General features: G+C 44.1%; 1 protein-coding gene across 1 annotated transcript in view; it reads left to right on the top strand.

Annotated features, from left to right (window-relative positions):
• UST (uronyl-2-sulfotransferase) overlaps positions 1–21,531 on the top strand; it is a 115,995-nt gene that overhangs the window by 26,215 nt on the left and 68,249 nt on the right. Inside the window, exons 4-5 of the mRNA XM_015415551.1 lie at positions 1,436–1,515; positions 15,014–15,167. Coding sequence (XP_015271037.1) covers positions 1,436–1,515; positions 15,014–15,167 — 234 coding nt within the window. The remainder of the gene's footprint in view (positions 1–1,435; positions 1,516–15,013; positions 15,168–21,531) is intronic.

Below are 21,531 nucleotides of genomic sequence, written 5' to 3'. Positions count from 1 at the left end.
TCAGTTGTGGTACCAAAACTTTAGAACTCCCTCTCAGGGAGATTTGTCTGTCTCCCCCTATAGGTGTCTTCTGCCAGTGAATGAAGACTTTCATTTGGCATACTCCTAATAACAGTTATTGGCCCTCCTCCCTGGGTCTGATGTTTTTGTTTATGTGATTTTATTGACTTGTTTATAATTTTAAATGTTGTCTTTACTTGTTCAAATGTTTTAATGTTTTTATGTGCACTGCCTTGGGAACCCTGATTGGATAAGTAGGTTACATAAGAATGTTTTAAGTAAACAAGTGGATCTAGGTTGAGGAACACTTGTGAGTTTTGGTTGTCAACTGAAGCATGAAGCAGGGATCATACTCTGCAGACTTCAACGCTCATGCAAGTATCTATGGTGATACTTGTATCTATGCAATGAGCCTGTTTCTTGCAACAGGCTGGACTTGGTCTTGAAGGGTTCTGCTCCTTCTCACTCACTGTCTCAGTTATTAGCCTGCTTCACGCAGCAGTTTGAGAAAGTTTGACCTGCACAAAGTAAAAATCAATCACAGCAGTCATCAGGAGAAAGAGAAAACTAATTAAACACTGATGTAAATTACAGCAAAATGGTGAACCAAAATGTCTTCATAGTTAGTATTTGCATGCATGTTGAGCAGATCAGGAAAGGCACAGTTTCAGCCCTGTAGCTAGGCAATTTTCGGGGTGGGGGGCAAAGATGGATTGGAGGGCACCACTGTTCCTCCTCTTCCCCTAGAGATAAGCCCCCCTGATGGCCATGCACCCACCCGCCTGACTTCTCCTGGCCTCCCCTTCCCCTGGAGACAAGCCCCCCTGACGGCTGCCCACCCACCCTCTCCCAGACTCTTGTAAGGCCACTTGATGGCCAAGATGACCAGCATGCCCAGCAGCAGGTAGCTGGCATAGCCCAGTGCAAAGAACACCAGCAGGGCACAGTGCCGCATGGCCCAATGGTGCGGACATGGTTGGGGCAACCAGGTGCCAGGAAGGCCAAGCCTCGCCCCACCTCGTCTCCAGCCAGTGCACTGCAAGCTACTCTCTTAGGCAGTGACAGCGGGGCTGCCGGGGAAGTGGGAGGGCCTGGCGGGCAGGCTATGCTTGCAGGTGGCAGGGGCCCATGGGCCTGGCTGAGGATGGTTATGAGACTTGCCATGCGGGCGGCCTCCCAGGGAGAGGAGGGGGAGGGGCCAGGCACATTTGTGAGGAGCGGCACTCCCAGGACCTCTTAGTAGCTACAGACCTGCACAGTTTGGATTGCCAGCTTCCCCTAAATCCTAGTATGTCATGGGTATCTGTGTTCATTCCTGTTTCTGGTTGCAGGAATCGACTAATCTGCATGAAAAAAATCTGGTACTGTTCTAGAGCTCTGTTTTAGAACTTCACTTTGCAGAGGATGATTACATTTTATATCTTCTTGTTTTTAGATGGAATTGATTAAAAATATAAGCACTGCTGAACAACCCTATTTATTTACTAGACATGTTCATTTCCTCAACTTCTCAAGGTAAGAATTTTTTTCAGTTAAAATTATTTTTATTTAAGTGGATAGAAAATATTTGCAGCATATGTCTTTATTATCAAAACCTTTGGGGCCAGACTGATGATGCGGCTCTTGCACATCTGAACTGACCCATGTAACTAATCCTGCCCATGTAGATCCAGGAGGACTGCCAGCGCCCTGCTGCAGCCGGGGGATCCATTGCCCCTGGGCCCCACCACCAGCTGCCAATCAGCTGGCCAGTGGAGGGACTTACTAGGAGCAGGAAGAAGACCCAGGCTTTATCACCTGCAACATGGCAACACTAGCGACATCCGGGCAGCACTCTGGTATTTGGGCAAATATGGTAGAAGCCAGCATGATGACATCACCTCCAGAAAACGCACCAGAAGTGGCATTGCCACATCACTGGCAATATCGCCTGGGCCTCCTTTCCACTCCTAGTAAGCCCTCCCATCCCCCGCTGGTTGCCAGGAGGGACCTGGCAACTCTAGGTTCTGGGATATCTGGTGGAAATATTTGTACGTAGTGTGGGGTTGCAACAGGACAAAGTAGTTCCCTCGCTGCTTAAAATGTGTGTCAAAAGGGCTTAAGTGTTTGGAGAGACATGACTAGGCCTGTGACTAAGGGAGGCTGGAAAATTTGGTGAGTGGGAGGAAAGGGTGGTAGAATCCATGTATACAATAATATTCATGTGTGTGTTTTTTAAATGTGTAGTTGCCTGTGCACTCAGCATTCTTTTCCATAGAGGTCATTTTAGTTTCATAACCTTTCCAACAGAAAACTGTATTCTGCATTATGTAAAACTAGCCAGTTTTCCATCTAATTTTTATTTTCCTCAGCGTTTGCAGCTTTGCAAAGTCTTTGCTGTTAACACCCCCCCCCCCCCGTTTATGTATAAACTCTGTGGATAGGAAGCTTTCAGATTCTAATCACATACAGTGATGTTGATAAATGTGATACCACTTTATAGAGTTAAATAGGTTTAAAAACCCACTGAGTCGAGGAGTAATTTACATTTCTAAATGGCAGTAAGATTTCAGAAGGTACCAGCAGCAAATGTCCACTCGTTCCCTGGCCGATGCTGTTTTTAGTGCTTAAGGACTGGCAGCACCTTCTGCTGAACAGATATGTTGATGCTTGTGCCCGGAAGGTTATGGTTTCCAGCACTCTGGGCTGCATGCATCATTGGTAGAAAGTAAAATTATATCGGGGAAAGCTAAATAAAATACACTTTAGAGTGCTTAATTTTAGTCCAGTTCCTTAATTGAGGTTGTATTTGAGGATTATCTAATAGGGCTTCCCAATTGTTGCAAGAATAGCATTTGATGGAAGTTGACTGTGGAGAAGAGAACCTATATTTGATCCTCAAAAAATAACATCCATCGCTTTTGAAACAGGGCTTGTTGTATTTTTTTCCCTGTGAACTTTTTTTCCTGCACATTGTCATCAGTGTGCACTATGCTTTGTGGAATAATATAAGCAAAAAGGAACTTCCTGTTAAATTTTGTTACTGAAGTTGGGGGGGGGGGAGAAATGCAAAGATAACAATCAGAGAGGGGGGATTGGTACAGAACAGAAACCACTTGGTTAGTATTCTCAATTGCCTTAAATATGATGTGGGTACATGCTACATGTTATCTGTTCATGATTTTTTAAAAATAATACATAGCAGCTGGGGTGGCTGATTTCATATGGTTAGTTAATAATTTCCTACTGCACCAAAGCTGCCTGTGTAAGTGTCTTATGGGGCTTTCTTTCCCCTTCCTTGATAAGGCACACAGCAATTTGATGGGTTGTGGTGCTGATTGCAATCAGAAATACGATGGGGAAGGGTTTAAGCCAGATACCCAGTTCAAATGTGGGGGGAGGGTTGCAGCTGTTCTTAATCTTATTTTTTAAAAGCACAGTACATCGGTTCAAAGAGTTTTTTGAACATTCTTCAGATATCTTTAGCAATGAACTTTTGAATGCTATTGGGGTGTGCATTCGGATCTTCCCAAGCCAAAAATATACCTGAAAAATGCCTATAGGCTGTCCCCCCCCCCTTTTTTTCTGCAGTCTGCTTAAACCAGGCTAGTATAAAGGGACTGCAGGAAAGATCAGGGAAACAGTTGAGAGGCTAGGAAACTGCTCCCTGCCTATCGGCTGTCCCCCCCTTTTTCCTTCTACAGTCCATTTAAACCAGGCTGGTTTAAAGGGACTGCAGAAAAGATTGGGGGAACAGCTGAGAGGCTGGAAAGCTGCTCCCCACCTTTCAGCTGTTCCCCCCCCTTTCCTCTGCATTTCCTTTAAATTAGTAAGGTTTAAAGGGGCTGCAGAAAGATTTGGGAAACAGCTGAGAGGCAGGAGCCAATGCTGAGCGGTGTTCTGCAGCTTTGCTGCTCCTGGGTTGGAAAACCCTCCCCCCCATTTTTTCCATCTCAGGTCTGTTGGACATCCCCAAAATTGGGATTTCCAAAAAATCCTGGAACAGAATACTTTGCTGGTATTGGGATCTGGCATTTTCCAGAAATCTCAATTGGGGGGTGGGGGGACCGACCAATAGACCTGAACCAGAAACAAAAACAAAAGCAAAAACCTCTGCACACCCCTAAATGCTGTGTTATACTTTCTACTGTATCATTATTCTAGCATGTGGTGGGATGCGGTTGGCGGTGTTGAAGCAAGGTTATTTACCATTATTCATAAAAATTTGAGATGTGTAAGTTTTTAAATGTTTAAAGAATTAAACTCTTCAGTGACCAAAAAGATACTGTGTCAGTTTTCAGTATAAAATAAAATGTTTCTCTTGAAGCAAATAGCTTTAGAGAGATTTACAATCAGGAGTAAAATTTTGAGTTATGAAAGAAGGAAAATATTTTAATGAGGAGGAATTTACAAGAAAGGCCATGTCTGTACTGTTTTTCCTTAAGTGTGGGCTTGTATTTGACTTAAACAGTCTACTGAAATTTAAGTGTGTGTTCCAGGCAGGGTTTGATCCTCAGAATGCAGCAATGCCATTGGGGGGAGGAGGAATACAGGCCATATTTTTTTTAGTTTAAGCAATCGTTTTAGTTGGTGTGTTATGCAAATATAAACAAGGGAAGGGTGGTAATGACTATAATACAATCTGCATGTGCCATGGTGAAACGATACGTACTCTGGAAAAATGTTGATGTCTCTGGAGCTCTGTTGCTTACTGTGGATGAAATTCCCTTTCCCTTAATGCCAATGAGAAATTTATCGCTAGCTATACTACAGCCAATATTGCATATTGTTGTGGTAGACCTTTCCAACATCAAGTAGTCTTGCTCTGCACAGTGAGTTTCAATTAATAGTTACAAGTTATTTTTGTTCTCACGAGTTCAACAAGCACTAAACACTATAATGTCCTCCGTTGCCAAACCTAAATAATTATGAACTACATGGTTATAGGTACATTGGGTTCATAGTGCATGCCTGGACTAGTGGAATACCATGCTTGCTCCTTTGTCAGAGAAGGTAGCTACAAGTGGCCAGGGGAAATGAACAGTCTTCATGGTAAAACGATGGCTTTTCTTCTCTTCCCACATTCCCCAGACAGGCTTGAAACAATAGGTTGCCAGTGGAGGCTTAGCATTCAGCATTAACTCTGTGCGTGTGGAGATGGCTGAGGCATCGCCAACAAGGCTATGGGCAGCTCAAGGCATTTTCTTGTGCCAAGTACCCTCCTCCTGTGCCACTGGCCAGGTGCAAGGCAGACTGCAGACCAGGTGGTTTACACTTGAACTGAGTGGCAGAGGTTACAGGGGACTTGTATCTCTTCCCATGGCACCCCTGTGATATGATGTCCTAAGAAGCAGCTTGTTTTGCTTGTATGTCAAATCAGGCCTGATATATGTGGTGGGTGGTTAGCAAATAGAATCATGGTTAACTTCTGATAGCTGTTAGCAATACAAGCAGATTGTAGATCAGTGAATGTGTAGCTGTATGCATCTTCCAGAATGTTAGAGATGATAAAATATTTATAGTCCCAATCAGGCTTTCCTTAATGAACACTGTATTCATGTGAGGCGCTTCCCTTGCCAGCGCCACCCCACTGGCCTCCTCCACTGCATCTGTGGCAGGATGGCCCTACTGCCCCATAGACACGAGGGTACTTTCTCTCCAGACTTCGCCTGCCAGTTCAAAGCCCAGCCAGGAAGCTGGGGCAGAAAGTCACTAATTGCTCCTCTTTGATAGCATGCCACCACCTCAAGGTAAAATCTGCCTCTTTCTCTCTCTTAGAGTCATTTGTGTACCCAAGTGCAAAGCTGTGAGTAGGGAAGTATGCAGACTCTTTAGTTAAATAACTCTGTTACTACAAGGTGCAGACTCAAGGTAGCTATAAGACAGATTCTAGGTAAAACTAAGCAAAATAAAGAAAAGCCACTGGCTAGTTACTTACAATCTTTGGACATCTAGTATTTGCTGGTTGCATGGTGCCCCTATTCCAGGGCACACCTGCAAGGTGTTTGGTGTCATTCCCCTCTATCATCCTCATTGCAATTCATCTATGTGAGGGTACTTTTCCAACAACTACAAATGCCCCCCCACAAAGGAACAGCTCCCTTTCAGACCCCTCTTGGGCCTTCACCTATCTGAGTGCCATAACCTGGGGCTCAAGCCAACCAGTCCATGGTCCCTCCAATCAAGGGGTATTACCACGTCAAAAAGCTAGTGTGTTTTCCCTTTTGGTGGTAAACAACCTTCTCTGTCTGGAGAAGTGCATCTTTCCCATACTCTGTCCATATCCGGGATGCCAATGCACCATTCCATCAACATAACTGTCACAGCATATCTTGCCCATCTGCCCTTCCCACAGCAGTGTCCCATCACCCTGGGGCTTCCCGCGGTGAAGTGGAGTAAGGGTTACAGCACCTGTGGCTAACCTCTCCTCCCTGGATCTTTGCTGCTGCCTTGACTTTAGGTGCAGGCTCCTTTCCACTCTTCCTGGCTTGGTTCTGGAGCCCCTTTTTATACCCCCCTTCTTCCTGTTCACTGCCCTCTGCCCCACCACCTGGGTACCACCCCTCCCAGCTGCAGCCCCCACCTTGGCCTGCCCTCGTCCTTCTTCTAACTGGCCAGGTCCTGGACAGGCATCTGCCAGACTACCAATTCCTGACCTTCCCTGGGGCCAGAACTGACGTGGCCCTGCCTCGGCTTGAGCCAGGCTATCTTGGTCATGGAAGTGTCTGATGCTGCTGGGTCCGCTGGCTGCCTCCATTGAGTCTCAATCTTTCCCTGCATTGCTGCTGCCCAGCCAGTGCTGAATGATGACATCGCCCACTATCACAGGTTGGTCTGCAGCTCTGGAGGAAAGCATCAGTGTGGGCTCTCTGCTCTGGGGATTGGCACTATCCTTGGGCCCCATCCTGGGAGCCCATTGTCATCAAGGGCCTCTTCAAGTATGGGGGGGGGACTGGAGGAGCAGCTGCCAGCTTGCCGAGAACATCACTAGAATTGGCAGGGTTGAGGTCAAGTGTTGGCTCTGGAAAACTCATTTATTTATTTATTTATTTTAAAAGTATATGTCACCTTTCCAGAGAACTGCCCAGGGTGGCTTATAAGTAAAACAATAAAACAAAACAAGATACAGCCAGGGGTTCAGAAGAGCATCTTATCTAGTTTGCTATGCAATGCAGGTGGAGGTGGTCCTTCAGGGCCCAAGGGTACGTAAAGGTACCCGCCTTAAAGGTAAGAACCAGCACTCAGAATTGTACCTGGAAACAGAACAGCCAGTACGTCCCTAGAATTCTCCACTGATAAGTTTTATTTATTTATATTCATGTACACACATACACACACACACAACTAATACAGGTGTTTTTAGTATTGTCTCACAATCATATCACTGTGACAACTGCCCATTCCTTTGGAAACTCTGTCACCTATACTAAGTTGTGTTTGAAAGTGCTTGGATTATTAAAACAGGCTTGCGTTACGCCTCAATGATCTTGTAATCTGCCAGTATTTCTGTGTAGGAATAATGGACCTCATGTGTGTACACTGTCATGTGTGATGGTCACAACTGCCTACGTTTGTACAAGCAAGGTTTAGAGAGGGCAGAGAGAGGGGACTGATTGCTTCCACTGCTCAGCTGGTTTTTGGGCTTTCTTCCGCAGTCCATTAAAACAGGGTTCAGAAGACAGCCTGGAAGACAGCTGAGCTGGCGGAGAGCAGTTTCCCCACTGGTTTAGCTTTGTAGTCTCTTCTGCAGTCCCTTTAAACGGTACTACTATACGAGAGCCCGAGGCTGATCCGGTGGGGATGCTGCTCCCCGCCAGCTCAGCTGTTGTTGCATTTTTGGTTTTCCCAAAAAATCCTGGATACCCTTGGGATGCTGAAATATACCTGAAAAATACTGATAAGATATTTGGGAATATATTTTCCGCTTTGGTAGATGTGAATGCACACCCTTACTTGCTACATATGGTCTTCAGTTGCTACTGTGCCCCCACTCCCAAGTTCTGTTATGCTTCTATCAGTATTACCCTGAGTGTTTACATAATTATCCCTTTGGACTGACTTGTCCCAACCTGGAGGCTCCCCAGCTCCTGGGATTCGTTTAAAAGCTGCTCTGCCACTTTTTGATATTAATCACCAGCAGCCTGGCTCCCTTTTGGTTCAAGTGAAGCCCATCTCTTTTCTATACTGCCTTTCCTCCTAATTCAAGGTCTCTAAGGTATCAATCATGAAACGTTTCAGAGATTGAAACATTTCCAAATCTCAGTAAATACAATAATATAAAAACACCTGCTTTATTTACGTTTCTATACGTCTACAGTTCATAATTATTATCCTTTTCCATTTTCAGTGAGATGAGCAGATCATAAACAAAAATATGTTTTAATGCAGCTCACTGAGACAAGTGAATGATAAATCATTATAATACTTACTACAACTAAACTGCTACCACTGGTACCATAAAATTTCATCCACATTCATTTACACTCCATTACACAAAGCTACACAGTTAAAAATGTCAAAATCTAAATGGAGTTCTCTTTTCCAAAACTCAAAGGAAGGATTCCAGCTAACTAACAGTAGGATCGATGCTCTTGATCTAACCAACTCCGTCAGTTTTAAAAGTTTCAAAATCTCTTACGTTTTATCAGTCCAAGATTTTATATTCGGCCCTTCTGCCTTTTTCTGATTCTGTGAGAATAATACTTCTTTTACAGTAAGTAAATCAAGAATCATGCCTTTATGCACTTTTGAAATATAGTCAGGTACAAGCCCTAACAGTACACACTTTGGTTCATTTGGCATTCTATAGCTCATTATTCGATAGATTTCTCTTGAAATACAACTTTGAAATTTTAACTGGTATACTTTCCCAAAATATGTGCTTAAAACTTTTCCAAAACATGTGCTCATTGTGGCTACATTTCCATAATTGATATTTCTCAGTAGAATATATTTGGTTTCATTTTGGGGCGTTAAATTGGTATATATTTTTTTAAAAAAAATTCCTTCATCCTAATGTTAATAGCAGAAGACACCATAGATGTGAAAACCTTTTGCCAGCTATTTAATATATTTACCCATGCCTAATAGGTGGCCCTTCAATTATAGAATTCAGCACTATAAAAAATGACAAAGTATTGAACCAGAATTTATATCGGCTAACCTACCTTTTATGTCCCCCATGACTTCAGCCTTTCCCTTCTTACCTGTCCCTAACAGCCTGTCCCTTGGAAACATCTGGCTGGGGTAGCCAGGCCAGGTTGTGTGGGTACTGAGTTTCTAGTAGTTTGTCACTTGTCCTGTCCCTATTGAGTTCTCCTCCATCAGGGGACATGACAGCGGAGGAGGGACAGGATCCTTTTCAGGACTGTTTCAGCCTCCTAATCTATACCTCCCCCCCCCACATGCCTTTGTTTTACAGAAACCAAGGCTTGACACACTTGGCAGTATGGTTGTGGTAGCTTAGCTACTCCCAACAGCCACTAAGAGTTCTGTAAGCATTCTTTTTAAAAAAGGTATAGGTAGTGTTTCTGTTATTTGAGGGAGTTTTAGTCCTTTTGGGGTTCTTCGTGCATAGTTCATATTTTTCAGCAATTGTCCCTAGCTCCGTTTTGCAGTTCTGTCAATCATATTCTCTGTGGTGTGGTTGAAAAGGTTACAATTACAAATTATATAAGTTACATTTCATCAGCAAAAAGGGCAATATTAAAATAAACAGCTTAGCCTGTGTGTGTTAAGTGCCGTCAAGTTGCTTCCTCCATATGGTGACCCTATGAATTAATGTCCTCCAAAACATCTTATCATTAACAGCCTTGCTCAGGTCTTGCTAACTGAGGGCCATTTTAACTCATGTTAAATGACAGCCTTAAAGAAAATAAATATGAAAGGTAGGGGGTTTAAAGTGAAAAGCATAACACTTAGAGACGTTTCCTTGGTATTGTACAAAAGACACATTCTTCCACCCCTTCGATTCCATTGGTTGAAGAAAAGCTGGTTCCTTTTTAATAATCAAACTATTGAAAAACAGTTGAATTTGTACTTAACATGGCTTTTCTTTAGTTTTCTGCTTCGGGTCTTCTAGTAACATAATTCCTAGACTGGTTTACATCCCATCTCTCTGTGCATGTGACAAATCAAAGCAGCATCCTTCACAACATATAAAAATAACACAATAAAATATATATTTCATGGACAACATGTGGTTTAAACTGCTGCTCATAATGCCAACATAGTGTCAGGTTCCACAGCCAAACAAAGGAGTACATGCTTAACGTAAGGTTATACTTTATTGTAAGAGCTATAGAGGCAGTAACATTGTCACTGTTAGGAATGGCTACTTTCCTACAAGCATAATGGGATATAGGGTATCTGTACGCACACACACACCCACTCCTAGGCCAATTGGCCTGCCCCAGGTCGTTAAAGCCAAAGCTGGGAATCGAAACCTATCCCATGGGTAATAGATGGGAAGACACTACACAGACAGCTAGCTAGCAAGGTCATCGATAAGCAAGGAGAAAGGAATGCGGCATCAGTTGGTACACAGGTCAAGCAGATGCACTCTCGCCCATAAACATCATGGCAGCATAGCTGACACATAGCCTTTAAAATTATTAAAGCAGAGCAGCGGTTAAACCAAAGTGAGCTTTGCAGCTGCAGGTGGATCTTACCCTTTTCCTAAAGTCAGGACTGGCTTTAGGAAGCTGTCTAACTATACATTCTCGGTCCTAAAAGAAATTCCTTTGGAATGCAGTGAATGTGTCTTTGAAACACTTTTATATTCTTGAGAATGAACATCTGTGCTGCCCAGAAAGGATAGCTGTTTATTACTGGGAGCTCATTCCATAGCATTAGGACTGTAGCTGTAAATGCTCATCTCTTCAAACCTGTTCTACCTTCATAGTGACAGGACCTGGAAGGTAGACCTATGCTAGGTGATCTCAGTAGATGAGAGTAATTCTCACAGCTTCATCACTTCCCTTAAGTACTTCAGTGTCTCAATTTAGTGCAGTCAATTTTTAAACATATTGGCCAGATGTACTACAACAACAAAAATTTGCCCCTCCTTTAAAATGCAACTTATATACCATAAGCTATTTTTTGTTGGTTTGCAGTCTGTTCTAATAATCTTTTTTTTTTTGTTCTTTGTTCTTGTACAGGTGACTTAAAAAAAATTCTCTCTAGTATTTGTACCTTTACTTAGGAAAAGTTTGTTTTGTTGTTGTTGTTCAGTCGCACAGTCGAGTCCGACTCTTCGAGCTTTCCCCAAAAGACAGCTAATAGAAAGCAAATTTTGTGACAACAGCTAATAGGATAAACAGGGGCTTTATTGATGACAGTTTTTTCCCCCATTGATCATGTCTAGGACTCTTTGTCAAAATGTTACAGGTGACATTTTTGATTCACAGATTGTGCTTTGATTGTTTAGATGCATTAGAATACAAACTGTTTTACTTGCAAGGAAGTGGCTGCAGAAAATAAGTAAACATGTTGCCCCTTGAACTCAGTTCTTGGGATAGTATACAAATTGTACGTGTGTTGGATTAGTTAGCTCCCTCTAACGTCACTAGAAGAGAAACCACTTTACTTAGTGGGTAAAGGAGCCATCCTTCATGGAAAATATAAACCATCAGCATATTACTCTTCACATATTAATTGACACTGTCATTTGGATCTTGTGGCTAAATTTTAACAGTACTTCTATTCACATCAATAAGAACTCTTGGATTACACTGGAGAATTGCTTTCCAAGGATAACTTGTCACACCTGGGCAATGAAGAATTTATTTTAAGGCAGCTTGTACATGTAGAGTTTTCCTTTCTAAGTAAATCAGATTCACTAGTACAGATTATGTATAATACATACTGGTATCACTACATTGCTAAGTGTTTTTAAGTTACAGTTGTTAATGGAGCTTTTAATTTTCAAATAAAAAGCCTTGTGTAAAAAGAGAAATTGGTTATACGTTTTATTCATGGAATAGCAGCCTTCTTCGGGAAAGCTGTCACTGCCTCTGAACATGGAGGCAGAATTAGAGTAGAAATGTCTGCCAGCCGTTTCTCCTTGTCCATCTCCCCTGTCCCTTGAACTGTTTCCTGCTTTTGGGCGCTTGGCTTGATGACTGTGAGCCTGGCCTCTTTTTAGAAAGAAAAAAGGAGAAGAGAGTAAAAAGAGGAGAGAGAGATGGCGGTACATGCACCTGGGGAGAGTAAGGTATTCCCTCACCTCTGAATTCACCTCCTCCGTGGGTGGGGGGCCATGGCTCAATGGCAGAGCATCTGCTTGCTGTTCAGAAGGTCCCCGGTTCTATCCCTGGCATCTACAGTTAAAAGGAGCAGACAGTAGGTGATGTGACCCTTGGAGAGCCATTGTCAGTCTGAGCAGATGATACTGACCTTGATGGACCAAGGGTCTGATTCAGTGTAAGGCAGCTTCATGTGTTCGTGTGTGTGTGTCCCCTCTTACCCAGATTTAATCAAACACCCGTTTGCCTCCTCAGGGAACTGAATTGATGAAAATATGGGGAATAGAAATTTCTGTAATGCCTCTTTCTCTTTACCCCTTTATAGGATGATGTCTTATGTCCTGTTGTACCCATCCAAGCAGTTTTATAAGAGAGATTTGCTACTCCAGTTTGGTCCCAGCACCTTCCCTCATGGAACAAAGACAAATCTGTAGTGGGTTTTCCCTGTACTGCCTTACTGTGAGGGACTTCAAGGCATCATTCAGAAGGGGGTAGCATTAGGGGAAGCACAAGCAAACGTACAGTGAATCCCTGTTCTTCTTGATTGGCCAAAGCATCCCGTCCACCTCTGTAGACTGGGAGATGCATGTGACTTGCAGGGTTTCATTCTCCATACCTTGTGGTTTTGAGTCATTCTGTTTTGCTGATCTATGTTGTTAATATATTTGAAATCTGGTTTGTTGGAATCCTCAGTATTCATTTTGTCCGACAGCTGCTATTTCACATGGAAATTTTTGTTCAGTCGTGAACTTTTTGAATAATCATATAAACACAGCTTATAATATTTCAAGCTCTTCTACTGGAAAATCTACAAATTGGTACAAATGCCAAATGGAGCAAAAGTTTGAAAGAAGTCCACAGCTGTCTGATTGTCAAATAAAGTTGTGTTTCAAATTGCAAATCCAGATTGTAATTTATTTTGAATGATTTTGTATTTCATTAATATGACATTAGTGCAGAACATCCCGAGTACAATCCAAAAAAAGCTAGGCGACTCTAAATGTCATGGTATTTAAATGTTGGACAGCCCAATTAATCTCAAGTGAGTGTGTTTAGGATTACCACATTATCTTGTTGAATTTAGTGGGAATTAAACATGCCTGAACTGATTGACCTAAGTGATTTCATTTGTGGTATATTCATTGTCTGTGTTACAACCAGCACTCCTTTCTTTATTTAGTAGAAGCTTAGTGAGAAAGAAACTGAGCACATATTGTCTGTTTAAGCAGCCAGGTCACTTTCAAGACCAAACTTGGAAGATGACCCATTTTAAAGGATTTGTAGGTGATTGATTGGTGGACTTAATTATTTATAGGTGCACACTTAAACTGCAGGTTTTATCCCATTGATGCCATTGGAACTAAAATTTATGCTACAGCACTTTTGTTTTCACATATTTCAAGCCTTTTTTTAATCCACCCTCTCACCTCAACAAAATTCTCCATGTGTGTACCAGTGATTGGTATGAGTTTCCTATTTCTATCTATCAGTCATTGTTGGTTGAGGCGGTGGGTTTGCTTCGTCTTAGTTGGCTTCCCTGCTCTAGTTCCCAACCCGCTGAAAGGGCGCATTCTGATTCCACCTTGTGGCCCCAACAGATTTATATAGTTGCTACCAATTTTATTGTTTATTGTTTTAATGATTTTAATGTGATTATTGTAATGAGTCTTTGACTTGATTGTTGTGATCCGTGCTGAGCCCACTTTGGAGAGGGTGGAATAAAAATCACTAAATAAATGAATAAATATTTTGTGCCACAGCAGTTATATGGAAGACCAATGAAACCTTCTTATGAATAACTAAGGGTTATGTTGAATTGGACATCAGTTTGGCTTCTTATTATTTATTGTCACGTAGTGCAAATGTTTCAAGTCTGGATTATCAATACCGGTCTGCTACTTGGCCAAAGCCCTGACTTGGATAGTCCATGCTAGCCCAGTCTCGTCCGATCTTGGAAGCTAAGCAGGTTCAGTTCTGGTTAGTGTTTGGAAGGGAGATCACCAAGGAATACTAGGAGTTGTGAAACAGAGGCAGTCAATGGCTAAACCGCCTGTGAACATCTCTGGCCTTGAAAACCTGCCTGTGAACATCTCTTGAAAACACCATAAATCAGTTGTTACCTGAAAGCAAAAAACCCCAAACCCTTGGTTCTTATTGTTCTTTCTGTACATGGGCCCCTGTTTTCAAAAACAAGGAATGCCAAAAATTCTTCGTGTTTTCAATTAAATATTCCCCTTCAGCACGAAATAATATATTAAAGAGTAGGTTTCACCCTTTCAACATATGGAAGGATGATAAATATATATTTAGGAAATACAGGCCTTAACATGGTGTCCCCCCACCCACCCCAAAAAAGTGTATTATTTTAAAGCTTTCTTTCAACTTCTAATTGAACTGTTTTGGTAGGTAAGTATCATGCTGAGCTCAATTGTTAACAACTTACTTTGCAGATGGACACACAGAGGTTAGATTAACTATAGCCACACGATTACAAGTTTATCTCCAGTATTAGCTTTCTGATGCCTCGTGGGAAGATAATTCAGTGCATTGCCTTGTGGGTTCTAATACTAAGATTCCTCTGGTTTATATAATGTCTGCTTTAGTAGCCCTCAGGCTTAAGAAGGCCTTAAAATACTTGGCTTCAGTGTAATCACAATTCATCAAGTTCCCGATGTTGCAGATGCTTTTAATTTTATTCTTTAGAAAAAGCCTTCAGACAATGGATTTTGAAACATTATAAGCAGGTATCTGCAATATTCTGATGTCATATTTTGATTTTCATTTTCCAGGTTTGGAGGAGACCAACCAGTATACATCAATATCATTAGAGATCCCATCAACCGTTTTTTATCTAACTATTTTTTCCGCCGATTTGGAGACTGGAGGGGGGAGCAGAACCACATGATCCGCACACCAAGTATGAGACAAGAGGAGAGATACTTAGTAAGCTTTGATTTTTAAAACTTGCTTTATTAAGTAGTTCTTTCAAACCATATATGTATGCTTTTGTAATAATTCACACATACTGAAGGTGTATTTTGTATGCTCATCTTTGACTTCTAGCCTTTACTTAGAAATTAGTTTGTAATCCTTACCTTAATGTCAGTGAAAGTTTTCCCACAGGCATTTGGCTTGTCATGCTTAAAAGACTTAAGAATTTTGTCCTCCTCATTGATTTAGGCCTTCGATTGTGTAACATTTTTTAACAATTGAAATTTTTTTGCATATGCAGCTTTCAATCAGGGGAGTTTTCAAAAAACAATTATGGGTATCTTGATTGCATCCATAGCGTAAGACAGTCAGTTACATATGCTAGCTGACAGTCTCCAAAATCTTTGTTTACCTTTTAATTTGAAATGTGTTTTTGTATTTTATTTATACTCTGCCTGACCCAAAGTGGTTTATATCATTCTCCTCTCTTCCGTTTTATCCTCACAACAAACCTGTGGGGTTGGTTAGGTGGAGAAGGCATGACTGGCCCAAGCAAGCTTCCATGGAAGAGTGGGGATTTGAACCTGGGTCTTCCATATACTAGTCCCTCACTCTAATCACTGTACCACAGTGTATCTTGAAAGCCAGTTTTGTGTTGATCACTATAAGCATTTTATTCCCAAGAAAGTACTGTCTAACCTACTGGAAAAGGAAATTAGTTTGCATAATTTATAAATATTTAATAGAAATCTATTACAGGCAAGAAATAGAATCTTGGTCCTAAGTGAAAAATTGACATGCACTTGTGTACAGTGGTTCAGCTCAGTGTATTAACCCGGGTCACTGTGGAAACTGCTTTGAGCATTGTTGTTTTTGATTTATGGGTTCACATTTTTCCCCCCTGCTGTCCCGATAATGATAGTGTTTCTTGGAGGAGTCATAGCAGCACTTCCTTTGAAACAGTTCAACAGCCAGCAGAAGGCAGTTCTGGCACATACTGATGTCAGAAAGTCTCGTTGATTTATTATGCAGCTATCTCTTAGGCAGAACTAAAAAATTAATCAAATGAATGAGATGTGTGATAGAAACGCTGGAAAAAACTAAATCAGTTATTATGCAGTGGTATGTGTAAAACCAAAATGTAATGCGCTCTAGTGCTCAGCCCAGAATGCAATCGTTTTTAGGTCTTTATTTGTTTCTCCTTGCTAATAGTTTTCCAGACCAGCTAGATTCAGTTCCACAGTATTTTTATTTAGCCTGCATTCTCCAACCAAGCTTGCCAAGTATTCCAACAAGCTATGAAATACAATGTTTTAACAGATTTTATTGCATCTATTTCAGTTGGGAATAACGTGATCACCTACATTTGCACAGCATTTTTTTCTGTAGCGCTTTTATTAAGATGGATCTAGTCCATTATCCTAGCCACCAGTATTGTTGTCTGCCCTCAGTAGCTGCAGGTTTTGCGCTGCAGTTGGAGGATAGTGGCCATTTGACTCTGGACAGAGGTAATGGGAGGGAAGAGAGCTGGTTCTTTTGTATAGTTATTGTATTTTATTTAACACTTCTATGCTGCCTTTCCACCCAATTTGCATGGCAAGCTCAGGGCGGGTTACATCAAGTCTGATAAAAATACAATATACACAATTAATACGATTAAAACACTAGCAAAATACCACAGTGGCCTTCATCAGGTGCTGTTGTCATTGGCATTAAAACCTCACAGATGCCAACTCTGATATGCAGTTCTGACCAGTTGGGGGGAGGCCCAGTAAAGAGGGAGGGACGTCCATCGCCTTAGTTAAAAGTCTGGTGGAAGAGTTCTGTCTTGCAGGCCTGTGGAACTGTCAAAGGTCCCGCAGGGCCCTGATCTCGTATAGGAGTTCATTCCACCAGGTAGGGGCCAGGGCTGAAAAGGCCCTGGCCCTAGTCGAGGCAAGGTGGACATCCCTGGGGCCAGGGACTATGAGAAGATGTGGATTGGCAGATCGTAAAGCCCTTCAGGAGAGGGAGAGGCGGTCTCACAGATATGCGGGCCCCTGGCCGTATAGGGCTTTAAAGGTAAGCACCAACACCTTGAAACGGATCTGGTACTCAATAGGCAGCCAGTGCAGTTCGCGCAGCACCAGGCGAATGTGGGCCCGCACAGGCAGCAACATCAGTACCTGTGCTGCTGCGTTCTGCACCAGCTTTAGTTTCCAGAGCAGAATCAATGGCAGCCCCACGTAGAGAGAATTACAATAATCTAATCTGGAAGTGACCATTGCATGGGTCACTGTAGCCAGATCCCGGGGAGTGAGATATAGGGCCAACTGTCTGATCTGTCTCAGATAGAAGAAGGCAGACCTGGCGGTGGCAGCCACCTGGGCCTCCATAGTTAGTGAGGCCCGCCCGGGAATCCCCCCCCCCCCGCTCTTCACCTTCGGCACTGGCACCAATAAGGTCCCATCAAAGGTTGGAAGCCCGATCCCAGTCCCCTGTGACCCAGGTACAGGACCTCCATCTTCAATGGATTCAATTTCAGTCTGCTCTGTTTTAATCAACCAGCCACGGCTTGTAATGCCCTGTCCAGATTTTCTGGGGCAGAGTCCAGGTGTTCATCCATCAGTAGATAGAGCTGGGTGTTGTTTGCATATTGGTGACAACCCAGCCCATACCTCTGGATAATCTGGGCGAGGGGGTGCATGTAGATATTAAACAGCATTGGGGAGAAAATCGACCCCTGCAGCACACCACATTCTAGCTGGTGTCGCTGAGAACCCCCCCCCCAAGTACCACCCTCTGTCCCTGACCTTGGAGAAAGGAGGTCAGCCACTTCAAGGCAAGCCCCCTTATCCCCACATCGGCAAGGCGGTGGGTCAACAGATCGTAGTCAACCGTATTGAACGCTGCAAATAGATCAAGGAGTATCAGCAGCACCGATCCACCTCGATCCAGGTGTCTCCAGAGGTCATCCACTGAGGTGACCAACACCGTCTCTGTCCCGTGGGCAGGGTGAAAACCGGACTAGAAGGGATCCAGGATATTAGCATCCTCCAGGAAAGCCTGGAGCTGTGTTGCTACTGCCTTCTCCACTACCTTACCCAGGAACGGTAGATTAGACACTGGGCGTTAGTTTGTAAGGACCATAGGGTCCATAGAAGGGTTTTTTTAGGAAGGGGCAGACTACAACCTCCTTTAATCCCTCTGGGAAGGTTCCCATTGATAGGGACAGATTGATAATCTCCCTCAGAGGAGTCTGCACCTCATTGCTGCAGACTTTCACCAGCCACGATGGCCAAGGGTCAAGGAGGCATGTAGTGGGCTTCACAGCCGCCAGGGTCCTGTCAACTTCTTCCTGGGAGAGCAGACTGAAATGGTCCAACACTGGACCAGAAGACAGCCAAGGGGCTTCCAGTTCCCTTATTGTATCAAGTGTGGCTGGAAGATCACAGCGGAGTGACAAGACTTTGTCTGCAAAATGACTTGCAAATGCCTCACAACCCATAGCCAATTCTCTAGCATTTGGAATGCCCTGAGGCAATGCTTATTAATATAAGGATGCAAAAATATTTTGCTGTGGTTCTGTAGCAACTATCCTGGCTGCCTGTATTCTAGGTCAGTCCAAATGTACAGGAGGTGTACTAGTTACTCTGTTGGGTTTTGTTGTACTGCTTCCTTTAGACTACTGTCCCATCTGCTAGATAATTAAAAACATAATAAGTACTGGATTTTCTGCATATTTAGATATTTTAGAAAGAGTCCCTTGAGATTCTGTATTGGAAAACATATTAACAACTTTCCAGTATGTGTGTAATTTGAATGTGGTTTTTTTCTTCTTGGTTTGCGCATGAGGCAGAAGGTTGTGGAAAAGCATACTGATGCCAGAGTCATCAGAAATTTACTGTAGAAAAAGTCAAACGTTGCTGGTACACTTTGTACCTCAAGACTTTACAAAACACTGGATCCGTTCTGCTTTCATGTTAAGTGGGATTCAAGGATGCTGGCTGCTTCTCAAAAGCATTCTCTTGAAGTTGAAAAGCTAGGCAGTACTTCATAAAGCTTAAGGCTGCCTGGCAGATTTTTAAGTCCACCACGTGAGACTTCAGGGCTGTCTTGTTACAGTCTTTAAGAGTCTCTGTCCCAGTTGTCTTTCTTAAATTTTGTTGCATTAATTTCAACAATTTTTTTCAGTATAAATCCTCACTGTTCCCAAGATCTTGTGCAAAAGCCTGATCTTTTTCTTGGATTGTCATCCTCCTCCTTTTGGCAGTCTCTGCTTTTCAGTTCTCCTGCTCAAAGGATACTGTTGTTTTTGTTTGAGGAAAGTACTGGCCTGCTGCCAGTAAAATTTCTGGTTAACAAAAGTTGGTTGTTGTAAATGATAAAGGTTTTTTTTGTAAAGTTGTGATCTTTACCCAAATGTTATGCGACATGCCTGATTCTTCTTTCTTCCTGGTACTGGGAGGTACTTTAAGCAGATCCCTTTGTTAACTGTTGTCTCAGATAGCTCTGAAGAGAATTAAAGCCCCCTATGCATGTGTTCTGTGAAGCTACCTTTGAAGATGCTTGAAGGTAGCTGCTGAAGATAATGGCAACCTGCCCTTCTGGTAGAGTGATCACCCTATGCTGGTGCTCCAGACTTTACACTTGCTTCCTGTAGTATTCTGCACTGAACAGCAGGGACCTGCTTACTGGCTTGACTGAGTAATAGTCTGACTCATTATACTGAAAACTATGAACTTAACCTGACTAACCCCCTTCTCATGTTGGGGTGACATCCACTGTATTTCAATTATTAAAAAATGGCATAGAAGAACCATCCTCTTGTATGAATTCCTCAGTCTCTAAGGTGGTCAGGGAAGATTTTGCTGGAGCTGCCTGGTCCTTCTGAAGTAAAAAGGGGAGGTGACAAGGAATAGGGTTTTTTTCAGTGGTGACATTTGTTGTGAAATTTCTTGCCTAGAAAGGCTCACCAAATAAATTCCCTTGTGGGGGTTTTTAGAAACTGCAGAGGCTTTCATCCCTTAGAAGGGCTGTTGTGGCGTGCTCCTGACTCTGTGGAAGTATCCTGTCCTTATATATAATTGAGTTTTGGTCCCACAACGTTCTATGCGCGCCAAAATAGGTTGGCCGCATAAACTGCCAGTCAGAAGACGCTGGCTGGGTTGACTGGCTGCTTTGTAGAGTCCCGCCCATGTCAGCCCCGGCCAGTGTCTTCAGCTCACTCTGCTCCGGTCCTCGGCCAGGATGGACTGTCTGCAGGGTGCAAGCCTTATTTCCACTGCCCTTGCTGGCCTGCCAGCGTGCCCCAGCCGCGGGAGGGGGGCGAGCGACCCGCTGGAAGGGGAGGCGGTTTAAACAACCTCCCCTTTCTCGGCCCCGGATTCCTCGCTCTCCCTGCAGCCGCGGGGGTGGGCCGAGCGAGCCGCTGGAAGGGAAGGTAGTTTAAACCCCCTCCCCTACCTTCTTGGCCCCGGTTTCCACGCTCTCCCCCCGCAGCCATGGGGGTGGGGGGGCGAACGAGCTACTGGAAGGGGAGGCAGTTTAAACCCCCTCCCCTTCTCTCTCGGCCCCAGTTTCCTTGCTCTCCCTGCAGCCGCAGGGGTGGGGGTGGGCCGAGCGAGCCGCTGGAAGGGAAGGCGGTTTAAACCCCCTCCCCTACCTTCTTGGCCCCGGCTTTCATGCTCTCCCCTCGCAGCCGTGGTGGGGGGGGCCAAATGAGCCACTGGAAGGGGAGGCAGTTTAAACCCCCTCCCCTTCCTTCTCGGCCCCTGCTTCCAAGCTCTCCCCACAGCCGCGGGGGTGGGGGGGCCCAGCGAGCTGCGGGAAGGGGATGCGGTTTAAACCCCCTCCCCTTCCTTCTTGGCCCCGGCTTCTTCGCTTTCCCCACAGCCGGGGGGTGGGGGGGCAACCGAGCCACTGGAAGGGGGGCCGGTTTAAACCCCCCGGCCCACTTTTGCCAACTCAACCTCCGCGGTGAGCGGAGGGGCTGCCACTCGGGGCTACTGACGTGCCATTGGCTGGGTGGTGGTGGGGAGAGGAGCGAGCCTCGCCGCCTTGCCCTGTCCACAGCTGGCGTAGGCGCCAAGCAGCCATCCCTCGCTTGCTGCTGCTTCACCGCCACGTACACCACTGGCTTGCTCGGCTGCCTGGTGGGGAGCTGGCCTCTTGAGCGCCGTCATTGCCCTCCCCCCCGGCTTCTGAGCCCCCTTGGAGGCCTCTGGGAGGACCTCCTGAGGCCCCAGCAACACCTTTCCCCGGTCGCCCGCCACGGCCGTCAGGTGGGAAAGACCTGCGGAGGCCGGTGCCTGCGCACCACTCGCTAGCTGGGTAAGAGCTCCTGCCCCCCCTTCCCTCAGACTCCCTCCCTTTGTGTTTTCCTCTTCTCTCTTTC

This window comes from Gekko japonicus, unplaced genomic scaffold, assembly GCF_001447785.1.
Source record: "Gekko japonicus isolate JY-2015 unplaced genomic scaffold, Gekko_japonicus_V1.1 scaffold1870, whole genome shotgun sequence".
NCBI lineage: Eukaryota > Metazoa > Chordata > Lepidosauria > Squamata > Gekkonidae > Gekko > Gekko japonicus.
Note: the sequence above shows the minus strand (reverse complement) of the source record. Positions and strands in the feature narration are given on the sequence as shown.